A 16,574-nucleotide genomic window follows, 5' to 3' on the forward strand; every position below is an offset into this window, starting at 1 on the left:
CTGATTAGAAATTGTATTGGTGAAGGGTTTTTCATTTGTTGAGCCAATGTTTGCTGCTAAGTCTCCACATCCCCTGCCCTTATACACATTAATGAATATATAGAAGAAATAAGTATTAACCTTTGATATTAATCACATTAGACCTTAGGCTAAGCAAATTCTTTCCTTAATTAAAACCCACTACACCCTCACCCTATAGGAATGTAACTTTATCTGGTACCTTTGGAAGGTGGTGTCTGTTTTAAGAATAATCACCCCTGGAGAAATAAGTGTTCTGGTTGACTGACCGCTGTCACAAGGAGAGGGTCATAAATTGTCAGCAGGCCCCCTGGCCAGAAGATGATGTAACACCCCTAAGACCTCTGTATACATTTGCATGAAGCACCTGACTTTAATAAAAGTCAGGACTGCTGACCCCACGTGACTTTTGTATAACATCTCAGTGTATAAAAACAGACCCTGGAAAAATAAAAAATGGGATCAGTTCCTCGAAAGACTGGTCTCCCCATGCTGTTCTTTCTCTTACCTTCTGGCTGAATTCCATCTGGACCGTGGAGGCTCGTCAAGCCTACTAATTATGCCTGGGCTTCTAAGATCTGACCAGGGAGGCCTTAGTGTCTCCTCTCCTTCGGGAGAATGGGAGGACGCCTGTAGCCTACGTAGGTGACGTAAATTCCTTGCCTTGGAATTTTACTAGCTTTCCACGTAAACCAAGTTATTCAGCCCCTTTTCTCCACTGAATTTTCCTACTGAGCTATCCTTATTCTATTACTCTTTACATCTCTAATTAATATTTAATTAAAGCTATGGTATCCAGTTCGCTGAAGCCGTCTCCACTTTTAATTTCCCTGGATCCACCGGGGCTGGACCCCGGCACCCCGGCCCTAGGGAGCGGCACTTCTCAGACGCGGCCCCTGGCCCAGGAGGTGAGCGTGGTGCTGTGTGCTTGCTGCTGCCATGAAGGTGCCTGTGCAGCGTGCGTCACCTGCTCCTGGAAGCCCTCCCTGACTGCACACAGGTCCACCCCCCCTGCAGCACCTGCCCACGGCCCCGTAGCCTCCCTCGGTACATCTGTGCCCACTGTCATGGTTAGAAGGAAAAGCCTGAGAGAGGAGGTGAGAACTCAGCACCTGGGACCCGCTCTGGGTGCATCAGAGACCCAGGAGAGGCTGTGACGCGCGGTCGTATAAAGCTCATTCAATATTAGAGCAGACTTACAAAATGTGGAGACTCCACACCAGCTGTTGGCGTGATACAGAGAGCAAGATGGAGAGTGCTACAAAACCATCATGCTGATGGAGCATGGCTTCCCCTTGGATCCCCCGAGGATGCAGGGACTCCATGTCCCAATAGTGAAGTGGATTGACCCTGAGAGCAAAGCCTGGAAAATAAGCTGAACAAGGGCTGTTGGTCCTTGGCCAAGCCAGCAGGGCCTGCTCGGGGGTCCAGTGTTAGCCGGACCCTTCGGGAAGGGACAGGGCCATATGTAGAGGCTTGGAAGGTGAGCGGATTGAGCGGAGATAAACAGTTGGAAAAGTCCCCGATGACCACAGAACGTTGTGTGCTTTGCTGTCTGGAGTGTGAGGGATGAGAGGAGTCCCTGGAACAAGAGAGGCACCTGCCCCCGACCCCCACCCGCTGGGCCTTGCGTGCGCCCTCTCCTGCCTCCTGCCACACCCGTGCCTGGCCAGTTTGCACACTCGCCTCCCCGAATGCCCACCGGCTCCTCTGCTCCCGTTTGGTGAACAAGCAGGTGCATGACTGGGACTTGCAGAGCAGCAGGTGGCAAAGGGGGTGGTGGTATTGGACACCCTAGCAGCAGGGACCCTGGCCGAGTCCCTAATCCAGCCACGTGGCTTTGGGAAAGTCCCCCGGCATCTCTGAACCTCTGTGTGTACTCAATCAGGACTCTGCGCCCCCCATGGGTTGTAACGCACCAGGCTCCTCTGTCCATGGGATTCTCCAGGCCAGAATACTGGAGTGGGTAGCCATTCCCTTCTCCAGGGGGATCACCCCAACCCAGGGATGGAACCCAGGTCTCCTACATTGCAGGCAGATTCTTTACTGTCTGAGCCACTGGGGAAGCCTCCATATCTTCATCTGTAGAATGGGGGTGACAGGCCATTTCCGTGGCGGGGAGTGTGTGGTATGGGTCAAGTGAGGGCCAGGACTGGGTCTGTTTTGTTCCTATGGGACCTGGGCACATAGTAGGTCTCAGGCATTTGTTGGGTGGGTGCATGAATGGTGAACAAGGAGGAGAGCTTTGCTGGCTGGAGTTGGGAGTTGCTCACATCTTGGCCGAGCACCCTGCAGCTCTGCCGCCAGAATGAAGTCGTGGGTTTCCACGGTTAGGGCACCAAGCAGGGTCAGGGAAAGATGCTGGGAAAGATGGAAGGCGGGAGGAGACGACAGAGGATGAGATGGTTGGATGGCACCACCGACTCGATGGACATGAGTTTGAGCAATCTCTGGGAGTTGGTGATGGACAGGGAGGCCTGGCATGCTGCAGTCCATAGGGTCGCAAAGAGGTGGACATGACTGAGTGACTGAACTGAACTGAACTGAAGGGTCAGGGTAGATGCCCTGAGGCAGGAGGAGGCCAGCCCACCATGCTCCTGCACAAGCAAGGATCCCGTGGAGGGGAGGCAGTGGACATGTGTTCAGGTAGCATCTCAGCAGCTTCCAGGTCCCGTGATGGGAACGCATGGAACCTTTGCTCACAAGTCTTGAATGAGGCCAGGCTGGTGAATTTCTCTGAACAAAGTGGGAGATCACCCCCAGGCAGGTCTGTGCCAAGGGAGTGAAGCGGAGAGTGGAACGTTTGGTGGGTACACCAGCCGGAAGGGAAATCTACAGGCCCCCTGATGCTCTTGCCCGGTGTCCTGGGGGCCCCCACTGCGGTGGACATGAGCTGAGAGGTTGACATCAGCCTTGGCAGCAGTGCTTGTGGGGTTCAGACGCCAGGACTGCTCCCCGCGTCGAGCTCCAGCAAGGTTCCATGCTGGGTCTGCGTGGATCCCATTTGGATGGAAGAGAAAGCCAGGACAGGCTGTTGATGAGGCTTTGGGGTGAGCAAAGGTGTGGCCCCCAGCAGCTCCAGGTCCCCTTCCTGCTTCCCGAAGCCTCTGCCCTTCCCACTCCGAGTGACTGGTTTCCCCCTGAGACCCTGGAGAACTAAGCCAGCAGCTACTGGTCGGCAACACCTGTCAGTCATCACCTCCAAGCTCTCTCCACTTCACCTGATTCTGAACGGTGCCTCCTGAGACCAGGCTCCACATCACAGATGCGAGCGCTGAGCCTTCTCAGAGCTCAACCAGCCCTCAAGGTCACACAGCTGCCCCCTGCATGGTGGGCCCAAGCCCAGCCTTGCCAGCTGCTGTCCTGGCTTGGTTCCTCCAGGCCCTGGATCTGGTTGGTGGATCAGAATTGTACCCAGAGGGATCACAAGAGAAGGGTCACAGTGACTGCCAGGTCAGACCCAGGAAGCCACGAGCCTCCACTTTGAACGCGGGTTCCGTGTTGATGTTACTGGTAATTGTTCTCTTATTCCCAGCAAGGCTTCCCTGTGCTGGGATTTCATTATCACGGGGGGGATTAAGTGGTCACAGCCCCGTGGGATTGATCCTTACCACTTGACTTTATGTTTCACGTTATTATCACAGTTAGGGACTTGTTAAATCAAATGCTAGAGCCGATCTGGAAATTGTAGCGAAATGAACCTGCTGGGTTTGGGGTTAGGTCTGGAGTGTGGTGGTGCCCGCTCTCTTTCTCTCTCTCAATTTTTTTTAATAGGCTTTGTTTCTTAGAGCAGTTTTCAGTTTACAGGGAAGTTGAACAGTAAGCAGGGAGTTCCCGGGTCCACTGTCCCCCAGCCCCCAGTCTCTCCTGCTAACATCTTTCCTGGACATTCGCTGTGACCTTTGAGTGTGCTGTGTTTCTCATGATGGATGGACTAGTTCTGATACGTTATTATTATATAAAGTCCGCAGTGTACGTCAGCCGTTGCTCTTGGTGTTGTGTGTTCTCTGGGTTTGGATGAACGTATAATACTATATGGGCTTCCCTGGTAGCTCAGCTGGTAAAGAATCCGCCTGCAATGCAGGAGACCCTGGTTCTATTCCTGGGTCAGGAAGATCCCCTGGAGAAGGGATAGGCTACCCATTCCTGTATTCTTGGGCTTCCCTAGTGGCTCAGACAGTAAAGAATCTGCCTGCAGTACAGGAGACCTGGGTTCAATCCCTGGGTTGGGAAGATCCCCTGGAGAAGGGAAAGACACCCCACTCCAGTGTTCTGGCCTGGAGAATCCCCCTGGATGGAGGATCCTGGCAGGCTACAGTTCACGGGGTCACAGAGAGTCAGACGCGAGTGAGCGACGGAGCCCAGCAGGGTGTAGTGATGTCTGTTACCACCGTGAGGTCACACAGAACTGTTTCTCGTGAAATGCCCTGAGCCCCGCCTGTTCATCCCTCCCCGCCCCCGGGCCCTGACGCCCGCTGCTCGTTTACTGTCTGCGTGGTTTTGCCTGTCTTGATGATGTCGTGGGGTCAGTCGTGCAGCGTGTAGCCTTTCCAGACCGGCTTATGTGACTCAGTAACAAGTACCTGAGGCCCCTCCAGGGCTTTTCATGGCTTCACAGCTCATCCCAAGAGTTCTTTACGAGACGAGGTCTGGCCCAAACCACCCCATCCCCGTCTAAGGGCCCATTCCTGCCCTGTCCTGCCACGCAGGGGGTCCTGATTCCCTCTTGTTGTGTCCACGTGCCAGCTGGGCTGCCTGCCCCGGCCTCGGTCCACTCACTGGGCGGCAGGAGAAGTGGCCGTGGCCCTCGCTCTGCAGGCTTCTGTGAGCACTGGTCCCCTTTGCAAAACACCCGACTGGTGCAGCTGCACGAGGTCTGAAGACTGAGTCCACCTTGAGGGGTAAGAAGTCCCAAACCTCATATCCGCAGAAGCCTCAGGCTGGGACCCCAGGGACTCGCAGGCACCCGCAGGTTGGAGGGGACAGCTGAGCAGGGGGTACCCACAACAGGCCCCCTCTGGGCAGTGTCTACTTCCCACCACCAGGGGGCAGCACCCTGCTCTCACCCAGCCACCCAGAGCCCCGGGAGGATGCTCCAGGCTGCAGAGCTGGTGCTCCCACAACACGACCCTCTTAAAGCAGCTTTCACCCCAGATCAAGTATATGTCCATTAACCAGGAAACTGGCCGTGCCAGGCTGTGAGTTCTTGCGAATGACAGCGGCTGTTGTGAAGGCGGGAGGAGAAGGGGAGGACAGAGGGTAAGATGGTTGGATGGCATCACCAACTCGATGGACATGAGTTTGAGTGAACTCTGGGAGTTGGTGATGGACAGGGAGGCCTGGTGTGCTGCAGTCCATAGGTCACAAAGAGTCAGACACGACTGAGCGACTGAACTGAACTGAGCTGTTGTGTATTGATCTCTTATGGTTTGCGGGACTCTGGGCTGCTTGCTACGCAAGCCTTTCTGCCTGAGGTCCTAGCCACCGCTGGGGCAGGTGCTGTGAGCAGAGGGCGGATGGACAAACACCTGGGTGGCCGGGAGTTCCAGGTCACTGCCTGCTGGAGGTGAGGCTGGGCTGTACCCAGGTCTGGCCCCGCCGCCCGCCCCTGACACTGGTCCATCCCACACAGGTGCTGGTGTGAGACCTTGCGTGTTCACTCATGGAGCCACAGGGCACGCCGTCCTTTATATGCTTAGTGGGTGAGAAGACAACATTCGTTCCCCCACCAACCCTCCCCCGAATCTTGATTTAGTCTCCGATGCAGACGGGGTAACTCAGGAGCCTCTCAGCCCCATGTGAGTCCCAGGCAGCCCCAGGGCGGTGTACAGCTGTAAGTCAGCTCTGCCTGAGGTTTCAGTCCTCAGGCCCAGTGGGGAATCTTTAATTCCAGCCCAGGACCCCACCCCCCAGCAGTTTGATTAAGTACTGGATGAAGGGGTTTCTGTGAGGATCGTATAGGAAAAGACAGCGAGGGGCAAGCCTGCTGCTGGCACGTAAACCAGGGTGGAGGTGTCCCCACGGCACCCAGGGTGGCCGGCGGGGCTCTGCGGCCCTCGCTAGGCTCCGCACTGTCCAGTGTGCCGTTTGGTCCTGACCCATCTGAAACCTCAAGGCGGTCCTTAACACTGGGCCTGGGGTGCTGGGGGTGATGCCAGGGTATTTGTTTGTGCCAATTGTCTCCTTTCCTGTACCTGCTTCTCCAGACAGGGTGACTTTTTAAAATATGAAAGTGAAAGGTGAAAGTGAAGTCGCTCAGTTGTGTCCAGCTTTGCGACCTTATGGACTGTAGCCCGCCAGGCTCCTCTGTCCATGGGATTCTCCAGGCAAGAATACTGGAGTGGGTTGCCATTTCCTTCTCCAGGAGATCTTCCCAACCCAGGAATTGAACCCGGGTCTCCCGCATTGCAGGCAGATGCTTTACCATCTGAGCCACCAGGGAAGTCCTGGTATACATATATATATTTTTTAATATATATGTCTGTCAGTTGCTCACTTATTTACTTCTGGCTGTGCTGGCTCTTCCTTGCAGCTCGCGACTTCTTCTCTCTAGTTGCAGCGAGCAGGGGCTCTTCTCTAGTGGCAGCGCGTGGCTCTCTCATTGTGGTGGCTTCTCTCGCTGCACAGCATGGGCTGTGGGGTGCCCAGGCTCAGCAGCTGCGTCTCTGGGCCCTCGAGCACAGACTCAGGAGTCATGGCGCACGGGCTTAGTTGCTCCGCGGCACGTGGGATCTTCCGGGCTCAGGATCGAACCTGTGTCCCCTGCATGGGCAGGTGGATTGTTTACCACTGAGCCATCAGGGAAGCCCCAGGATGGCTTTTGACCCCAGACAGCTGCTACCCTGGGGGTCTTCAGGGCCTCCTCCTGGAAGGCCTGGTGTCCCCTGCATGGCCCGGCCCTCTCCACGGGTGGGACCTAGAGGAGGGAGTCCTGCACTGCGGATCTGCGGACCCACACTGGGGACGGTGGGGAAAGAGGATCTGGAGGCTGGGGGGGCAGGCTGGAGGCTGGATGGGGAAACGTCCTCTGTGTGACATCCCGCCTCCTCCAGCTTTACAGGAGTGAGGAGAGCTTCCATGCCTAGGGCTCCATCAGGGATGGTGCTGAAGCAGTGTCTGTGCATGCAAGCGTGTATCTGTTTCTGTGTGTTTGTATGTGTGTATTATACATATGTATATTATACTTATATATTTGTGTGTGTATGTGTGTGTCTGTCCTTGCACGTGTGAATGTATACTTCTGTGTCTCTCTGTATGTGTGTCTGTGTGTGAATGTGTACATGTCTGTCTGTCCATGTGCATGAGTGTATATTTGTGTGTCTCTGTGTGTATGTATGTGTGTCTATGTTTGTCTGTCCATGTGTGTGTGAATGTATGCTTGTGTGTCTCTGTGTGTCTGTATGTGTGTGTCTGTCCGTGTGTGTGAGTGTATATTTGTGTGTCTCTGTATGTGTGTGTCTTTCTGTCCATGTGTGTGTGAGTGCGTATTTGTGTGTCTCTGTGTCTCTGTATGTGTGTGTCTGTCTGTCTGTGTGTGTGTGTATTTATTTGTGTGTCTGTCTCTGTGTATGTCTGTCTGTCCATGTGTGTGTGAGTGCATATTTGTGTGTCTGTGTGTGTGTGTCTGTCCGTGTGTGTGTCTGTGTGTGTGTGTGTCTGTCTGTGTGTGTGAGTGTGTATGTGTGTGTATTTGTGTGTCTCTGTGTGTGTCTGTCTGTCCGTGTGTGTGAGTGTGTATTTGTGTGTCTCTATATGTGTGTGTCTGTCTGTCCGTGTGTGTGTGAGTGTGTATGTGTGTGTGAGTGTGTATTTGTGTGTCTGTATGCCTGAAGCTCCCTGGCTCCTGACCTCTGGACCTCTGCTAAAACCTTAGAACTCATTCAGCCCAGAAAAGGGGGCCAAGAGCCCTGCTTTGTGCAGCCCTGACCTGGGGGATGGGGGGGTCGGTGCCCCAGCCCCCTGCCCTCCTCCTGAGGGATGCCCTGGAGGGTCTCCGAGGGGGAGAATACCTTGACAGCACACTCTCCTTCCTCCCCACTGCTTCCTGCCACCTGGGGTCCCTTGGGTACACCGCCAGGACCCAATCCTTGCCTCAGCCTCGGGTCAGGGGACCCCAGGCTGACAGAAGGTGGGACTGGAGGATGTGGGTCCATGCTAGGCTGTGCACTAGGAGCTGGCTGAGCAGGAGGTCTGCTTCCATCCCTGCACCTGGCAGAGAGCCAGAGGCAGGCAGAGGAGTGGACGAGCTTCCCTGTGGAGGAAAGGGGACCAGCTCCTCTCAGGGAGTCACGTGAAGCTCGGGGCGGGGGGGCGGGGGAGGCAGTGCTGCAGGCTGGTATGGAAGCCCGCCGGGCAGAGAGCACGGCCCACACTGGCCCCAGCATCCCGGGTCCACCTCCCACCCAGGACCAGCCTGAGAAGGGCGAGCCTGCCCCTAGCCAGGCATGTGGGATCCCCACCCCCATGCTCTTTCAGTAGCCTCCCAGGTCCCCCAGGCCTCCAGCCCCATCAGGCCTGAGAGGAGCTGGTCCCCAGCCCCTGGTCATCCCCTGACCACCTGGCTGTGGCCACTGCTGGGCTGGAGCTCCCCGGGCACGGCCGCTCCGTGGGCCCCAGTGACCTCACACTGGCCCCCGTAGGCGCCCCTGGAGGGTGTGGATGAGCGGTGGCCCTTCCCGGAACCCCCGGAGCTCCACAAGTGGGCCCTTTGGCCATCCACCCTGACCCATCCCTCTGAGGGTCTCCATGACCACCCTCAGTCATGGCTGGCTGTAGGGGGGAACAGTGATGGTACTCAGGTCACCGGCCCCAGGCCACAGAGTGGATTCCAAGTGAGCTCACAGGAGGATGCTCTCGTTATATGGCACAGGACCTGGGTTGCCGTCTGCAGAAGGACTCGCGAGCTCAGCAGAGCCAGGGGTGGGGGTGCCTTGCTTCTGAGGCCCCGGAGGGCCAGGGAGGTGGGGGACAGGACCACCGTCAGGGTCTCCCATCTCCTGCCCTCCGCTGGTCCCCCGATGCCCTCTGGGTCATGCTAGGGGGTTATGCGGGCCCTTAGAGCTTGAAGAGGTGCCGGTTGCTCGCCTGCGCCTGGCTCATCCCGCTTTTTAACGCTGCTCCTTTCCCCCTGCAGTGCCGGAGCCGCAGGCTGCTCCCAGCCCCCCGGAGAAGCCGCCCAGCACGGCGATCCTGTGTAACACCTGCGGGAATGTGTGCAGGGGCGAGGTGCTGCGGGTGCAGAACAAGTACTTCCACATCCAGTGCTTCATCTGCAAAGGTGAGCATCCCGGCCGTCCCCACCGCGGGGCCAGGCACAGCCCTGCCGTGCGGCTGAGCCCACGTCCCCAGAAACTCGTTAGATCTGGGCTGTTGGAGAAACTGATCCCCAACCTTTCTATACCGACGCGATCTTTTCAGCGTGGCCTGCCTGCATCCCTTCTGGGGCTGACAGGAGTTCCTGTCCGAGGGGGCAGTGGGTCAGGGGACGAGGTCTGGTCCTGGGCAGCATTCTCGATGGCTGTAGCCGTGTCAGAGGATTCGGATCCACTGGCCAAAGTGGCCACCTGGGCCCAGAGCCATGCAGTAAGTGTCCATTGCTGGAGGCATGAACTCGGCGCCTTGGGGTGCACGGGGCGGAGCTGGACCACAAACCTCAGGCACGCCCTGTCCTCACCGGAGTGGGACTGAGAACGTTACCACTTGCTCCAGATGAAAATGACTTTTTATCTGGTTATACAAAGTGACATGTATATGCACTAAAGTCAAATAGATAATTTGATATTCAAATATCAGAAAGATAAGAGTAAAATAAATCACATGAAATCCCCCTGTTTGAGGCTTTCTGGAGCATCCTTCCAGCCTGCCCTTCCTCCCTGCACTGAAGTTAGTGCATATTCTGTCGTGCCCAAAGGGATTTCGTGAATTTATATTTAGTTTCCTGAAAACAGGGCTTCCCTGATACCTCAGTTGATAAAGAATCTTCCTGCAATGCAGGAGACCCGGTTTGATGCCTGGGTCGGGAAGATCCGCTGGAGAAGGGATAGGCTTACCCACTCCAGTATTTTTGGGCTTCCCTTCTGGCTCAGCTGATAAAGAATATGCCTGCGGTGCGGGATACCTGGGTTCGATTCCTGGGTTGAGAAGATCCCCGGAGAAGGGAATGGCTGCCCACTCCAGCATTCTGGCCCGGAGAATTCCATGAACTGTATAGTCCATGGGGTCGCAAAGAGTCAGACACGACTGAGCCACTTTCACTTTCCTGAAAAGAAATGAAAAGTAGCATTTGGGGGAAGGGATGGACAAATCAAACCAATCTGACATGGTGTCCAGACTCAAAGAATTTATACATGCGTGCTAAGTTGCTCGGTTGTGTCCCACTCTTTGCAACCCTATGGACAGTAGCCCACCAGACTCCTATGTCCGTGGGATTCTCCAGGCAAGAATAATGGAGTGGGTTGCCATGGCCTTCTCTAGGGGATCTTCCCAATCCAGGGATCGGACTTCCATCTCTTATGTCCCTGAACTGACAGGCGGGTTCTTTATCACTGCTGCTGCTAAGTTGCTTCAGTCGTGTCCGACTCTGTGCGACCCCATAGACGGCAGCCCACCAGGCTCCGCCGTCCCTGGGATTCTCCAGGCAAGAGCACTGGAGTGGGTTGCCATTTCCTTCTCCAATGCGTGAAAGTGAAAAGTGAAAGTGAAGTCGCTCAGTCGTGTCCGACCCTCTGCGACCCCATGACTGCAGCCCACCAGGCTCCTCCGTCCATGGGATTTTCCAGGCAAGAGTACTGGAGTGGGGCGCCATTGCCTTCTCAGTCTTTATCACTCGCGCCCCCGGGAAGCCCGTGTAGTTGTAAAGATTTCTCTCAGGGGCCCTGCAGCCCCACCTGACCTCTGGGCAGCACACGCTGTTCTCACAGCCTGCCACCCCGTGGGTTTGAACGCCGTCCAGAGATGCAGGGAGCTTCACAGATGGACCTTGATGGGCCCCAGGCAGCGAGGGCCTGGGCTTCCTGGTCGAGGTAGGGAAGCAAACACGCCACGTGTAAGATGACGGAGCACCGTGGCTTCTATCAGCTCCACGGGGCCCGTTAAGTGCCTGAGTCCCTGCAGCCTGTCGTGGTCCCATGAGGTCCCGCTGTGTGCCAGACCTGGCCTTTGAAAGCTCTGAGTAGCAAGGCTTGAGATCTAGCTTGGAGGCTGCAGTCTGGTCTGGTCCGGAGACGAACCTACCAGCTCAGTGGGGACAGTTGGCCCTTAGTGGTCGAAGCCGAGGGCTGGGAAGGGCCCCCAGGGGTGCAGCAGGGCCCCCAGGGAGCCCGCTGGTCCTGCACGGCGCTGGAAGTGGCTCCGTCTCCCCTGGCCCTCACCTCTGCTGAGCGCTTCCTGTGAGCCCAGCTCTCTCGTGTGTTTCCTTCTAAAGCCCCCCAGTCTTGGGGGGCGGGGTGGCTGTGGCGTTATGTCCACTGAAAATGAGGATTCAAGGATGGCTGTGGCTCACAGCTGTCCCCTGGGGGAGCCACTGGCGTGAGTCGGGATTGGGGGGCCCTTCCCATGAGGCTCAGCTCTGCCCCACCCCAGCACAGAGGGATGGGGTGCGGGCCCCCAGCGGGGTCTGTGTCCCCGTGAAGAGGGGGCAGGAGGCGAGGGCCAGGGGGTCAGGGAGGCCACGGTCATCGGTGAGCCAAGACGGACCCTGTGCTCAGTCCTGCCACCTCACCCGGCTGCCCCGGAGCTTCAGAATCACGGATCTCCTGGTCCACATCTGTCCTTTCCCAGGAGGGAAAACTGAGGCAATGGGGGGACCCTTCTTGCCCAAGGGGGCAAATCCAGTCAGCTGCTGGAGACCCTAGACCCGAAGATCTTCAGATGAGAGCAGGAGAAAGCCGGGGGAGAGAGGGAGGGGAGGACAGATACGGATGAATGGGAGAGACAGAAGGAGCAGACCTCGCGGGGGCCTCGGAAGGAGAGAAAACCCCGGTGGCCAGCTGTGCTCCCCGCCCCTCACCCCACCCACCCCCTCAGGTCAGTGCCACGGTCCCCAGCGGGCCCCTGCCTCCAGCCCGTCTGCCCGGCAGGGACCAGAGTGGGCTGTCCAGGCAGACAGGCCTCGGCCTCTCCCATCACCTGGGATGAATGTAGTGCCTTGAGCTTACCTGGCCCAGGTAGCAGGCGCAGTGTCCAGGTCACCTCTGCGTTCAGCTGGTGCACCTGGGAACTGGCTGTGTGTGCAGGACGTGGACGGGGTGGATGGGGTGGGGCAGGCTGGGGAAGGAAGCAGGGAGGGCGGTTGGAGTGTGAGGGTGAGTGGGGGTGGACTGGGGGGTGGATTGACGGGCGGGTGGAGAGTGGACATGGGGCAGGCAGGAGCCCAGCCGGCTGGCTGGAGCTGCGTGGACAGGGTGCCCCTCTGCCCCGACGCACACCCTGCGACAGGCCAGGCCTTCTGGCTGGAGTGAGTGTTGGGCCTGGCCTTGCCCCCAGCCCTCTGAGCCCAGGCTCCCGCCAGACCTTGTGATGGCATCTGGCTGGACGCCCGGGTGGTGCCTCCCGGGGCTTGTGAACCAGGTGTCTCGGGAGCTCAGATCTCCCTGTCGGGGGTCCGCATGGGGGGGCGGGCCCTGCTGGCCACTCCATCTCCCCAGGGGCACATGGGCACTGCCCTGGCCCTGGATCCTCCATCCTTGTCTCTTGCTAAGACCCCGAATGAAGGTCTTCCCTCTCGGGTTCCTTGGAGGGGCCTCCTGGACAGGGGGACAAGGGGGGTGAGAAAGGAGGGCAGCAGGGAGAGCCCCCACCCCCTCTAGGAGCCCCCCACTTGTAGCCACATCAAGTCACAGACTCTGTGGGAGCTCTTGTGTTGAGTTCGGTCGTTTGAACAGAAAACTTGAGGACCGCTGCCCTGCCCTCAGCTGTGACCCTGTGCCCTTCCCTCAACCCTAGGCCCACAGGGCTGCGCCTGTGCCCGGGGACCTTTCCCAGGGCGGACGTGACCCGACACCCTGGCCAGGGCCCTGCCCGACCCGTTTCTTCTGGTCATCAGAGCTGCCCAGGTTCAATCTCCTCTGTTCTCCTTCAGAAGCACGTGCTATGTTTGTGCATAAAGCCAAAGCCATTAGATTGCTCTTTTTTAAAAGCTGATTTGAAAAGACCCAGGGGAAATGCTTGCTGTGTTTAAAAGGATTGTCTGGGGCACTGATCTTAGGAACTGGATAAAAGGCATTAGATGTCCAGCACCCCGCCCATCACCTGCTGTGGCCCACGGGGTTTGGTCAGTGGGGGTTGGGAGGGCTGCCCCAGGTGACCCTCCCCCAGGGTCCTTCTCTGAGCTCCAGCCTCCTGAGTAGACGTGGGAATGGGTCTGACCCCGTCCTTAGCAGCCGGGGTGGGCAGTGCTGGGCCAGCATCTGGGCCTCATCCTTGAGCCCCAGCAGGCACCTGAGGTGGGTTGTCATGTTAGAGGGGGCAGTGGCAGGAGTCTGTCAGCGTGAAGACCTGGTTCCAAGACCCCCAGGGATCCACCCACCCACAGGTTCATTCTGTGCCAGGAGCCCTGTCAGCCTGCCGACACAGCAGGGCCCCTGCCCTCAGGAGGCGGCATTGTTGCAAGAAGGCGGACCCCTTCCAGGGCCCGAAACTGGGCTCTTGTCTAACACTCAGAAATGAATTGTCCGAGGAGACACATGTGCTGACAAAGCAAGAGATTTTATTGGGAAAGGGCGCCCGGGCGGAGAGCAGTAGGGTAAGGGAACCCAGGAGAACCGCTCTGCCGTGGCTCACAGTCTCAGGTTTTATGCTGATGGGATTAGTTTCCGGGCGGTCTTTGGCCAATCATTCTAATTCAGAGTCTTTCCTGGTGGCGCACGCATCGCTCAGCCAAGATGGATGCCGGCGAGAGGGATTCTGGGAAGTGGACGGACGCGCGGTGTCTCCTTTAGACTTTTCCCGAGCTCTTCCGGTCGGTGGTGGCTTATCAGTTCCGTACTCCTTAGCAGGATCTCCTGTCATAAGACAACTCATGCGAATGGTTACCATGGTGCCCGGCCAGGGGGGCGGTTTCGATCAGCGTGCCTCCCCCAACAGCATGTCTGCTTAACCTGCTGAAAAATGACAAGAACAGCTAAGATTTCCTGTGAGTTTTAAAAGAGTTGTGTTTATTCAAGCACGAGGATTGCATCGTCTTCGATTGATCTTTTATTCACCGCTCGTGAAAATGCAGTCTATGAGTCATTGAAGATGCTCTTGGATGAATAAAAGAAAAAACCCAACTTACAGTGTCTTAAATTACATGGGTATTTATCATCTTAACAGGAAGTCTGGAAGTAGCCTTCTTACCCCCCCGAGCTTGTTAATGTAACAGCTCAACAAAGTCATCAAAGACTGGGTTCTTTTTCCACTTCTCCACCCCAGCTGCCCCACCCCCAGCCTTTTGCGTTTCAGCAGTGCCTGTCCTCATGGTCTCAAGATGGTTGCTGTAACTCCAAACATCATATCCTCACAGATTGACACTCAACCCTGGGGAAGTGGTTGGGCAGGGATGCGGGGCAAAGGGGCCCTCCTCCCACATGATTGCCCTGTGTGGTTAATCAGGATAATCTCCCTTTGATGACAAACCTAGACTGTTTATTAAAAAGCAGAGAAATCACTTTGCCAGCAAAGGTCCATATAGTCAAAGTTATGGTTTTTCCAGTAGTAATGTATGGATGTGAGACTTGGACCACAGAGAAGACTGAGGACTGAAGAATTGATACTTTCAAACTGTGGTGCTGGAGAAGACTCTTGAGAGTCCCTTGGACTGCAAGGAGATCCAACCAGTCCATCCTAAAGGAAATCAACCCTGAATATTCATTGGAAGGACTGATGCTGAAGCTGAAGCTCCAATACTTTGGCCACCTGATGCTAAGAGCTGACTCATTGAAAAAGACCCTGATGCTGGGAAAGACTGAAGGCAGGAGGAGAACAGAGGATGAGATGGTTGGCTGGCATCACTGACTCAGTGGACATGAGTTTGAGCAAACTCCAGGAGATGGTGATGGACAGGGAGGCCTGGTGTGCTGCAGTCCATGGGGTTGCAAAGAATCAGACATGACTGAGCGACTGAACAGCAGCGACCCTTTGATCAGGGAGGAGAGCTTTTTCCTGGAGGCCCTCACAGGCTTCCTGTGTGACTCACCAGCTGGAACTGGGTCACACTCACTCCCACCAGTAAAGAGGAAAGGGAGGGCGGGGACTGACTGACTCCAGCCACGTTCCTCCCTTGGTGGGTGTGTTGCCAGCCCAACTGCAGCAGGGTCTGTTAGCACAGAAGACAGCTGTGTCGAATTCTGACCCGAGATCCCAGCATATTGGGGTCCCGCCACCCAGACACTTGCTTGATGTGACTTGGTTCACCCAAATATGAAAATCTGTGAAAGGAGTCGCGTCGTTTTCCAGGCCCTTTTGACGTCGTCAGGCTTGGGCTCTGCAGCCAGGTCTGGGTTCCCATCCCACACTCTGCTCACATGGGTCTCAGACACATTTCTTAGCCTCGGTTTCCATTCAGCAACCCTACTGGGCACCTGCTCTGGGCTGGGCAGTGTTCTGGGTGCTTGGGACGCATCCATGAACAAAACAGAGATCCTTGTCCTCATGGAGATCACGTTCCAGGGCCGGGAGACAGAGAAGAAGCACTAGATAGAGTAAATAAGTAGATTTTTATTATATACTGAAAGGGAAGCGCTAGGGAGGGGAAGACAAGGAGCAAGATGAAGATGGAGTTGGGAGTGCCAGGAAGTCACTCTTTTAAGTTGGGTAATCAGGGCAGTCTTCACAGAGGAGGTGACCTTTGCATGATGACTCGAAGGAGGTGAGGGAAGGGCGTCGCAAGCAGAGGGAACAGCCAGGCTAGCGACACTGAAGCACGCAGCTCTGCCCGGCGGTTTCCGGGACACCAGGAGGCTTGCTTGCCCGGAGCAGAGTGAGGAGAAAGTGGGGAGGGCTGGAGGGGTTCTTGTGAGGACCCGGGCCCTGACACCGGAGGGGCAAGAATGCAGGAGGGTCCTGTGTGTCTTAGTGTCGTGGCCTCTGGGTGCCGTGCTGATGTGGGGGTCAGGGCAGGGTAGGGAGACGGGCCCGGAGGCCTGGCCCGAGGCCACGGCAGCTTGGACGAGAGTCTGAGAGGGCGTCTGCTTCCGGATTGTCTTAGAAGCCAGCCAGCTTCACGGTGTACAATGGGACTGCGGGTGAGATGGAAATAGGCCAAAGACCAGGCACACAGCAGGTCCTCGGGGAAAATGTGGCCGTTGTTACAAACAACTTGAAACTTGCCCAGGAGGATGAATCTGGTCCTCCGGACCTTCCACGTGTGGCCGAGTCTTGTGCTTTTGGAGCGTCTGTTTCCAGCTGGGGTCATCTGTCGCCCTGGTCACGATGCCTGGGAAGCACAAGCCCTGACTCCAAAACGCTGAGAAGATGAGAAAGTGAGGCCAGGAAAGCAGGTGCTTTCTGATCCGTGCGGCCCAGGGGCTGAGTGTGCTCATTTTTGCAGAAAGAGTGAAGGAGACAGGGGGAAGGGATGT

The 16,574-nt window shown here is 56.6% G+C and overlaps 1 protein-coding gene across 27 annotated transcripts in view; it reads left to right on the forward strand.

Moving 5' to 3' along the window:
* The window catches only part of ABLIM2 (actin binding LIM protein family member 2), a 166,077-nt gene that overhangs the window by 41,007 nt on the left and 108,496 nt on the right, over positions 1–16,574 (forward strand). For all 27 annotated transcript variants that reach the window (XM_025290545.3, XM_044945589.2, XM_044945588.2 and 24 more), the window contains exon 2: positions 9,152–9,295. In XM_025290545.3, the coding sequence (XP_025146330.3) occupies positions 9,152–9,295 (144 nt within the window). The remainder of the gene's footprint in view (positions 1–9,151; positions 9,296–16,574) is intronic.

Source organism: Bubalus bubalis, chromosome 7, assembly GCF_019923935.1.
Source record: "Bubalus bubalis isolate 160015118507 breed Murrah chromosome 7, NDDB_SH_1, whole genome shotgun sequence".
In the NCBI taxonomy this organism is placed as follows: Eukaryota; Metazoa; Chordata; class Mammalia; order Artiodactyla; family Bovidae; genus Bubalus; species Bubalus bubalis.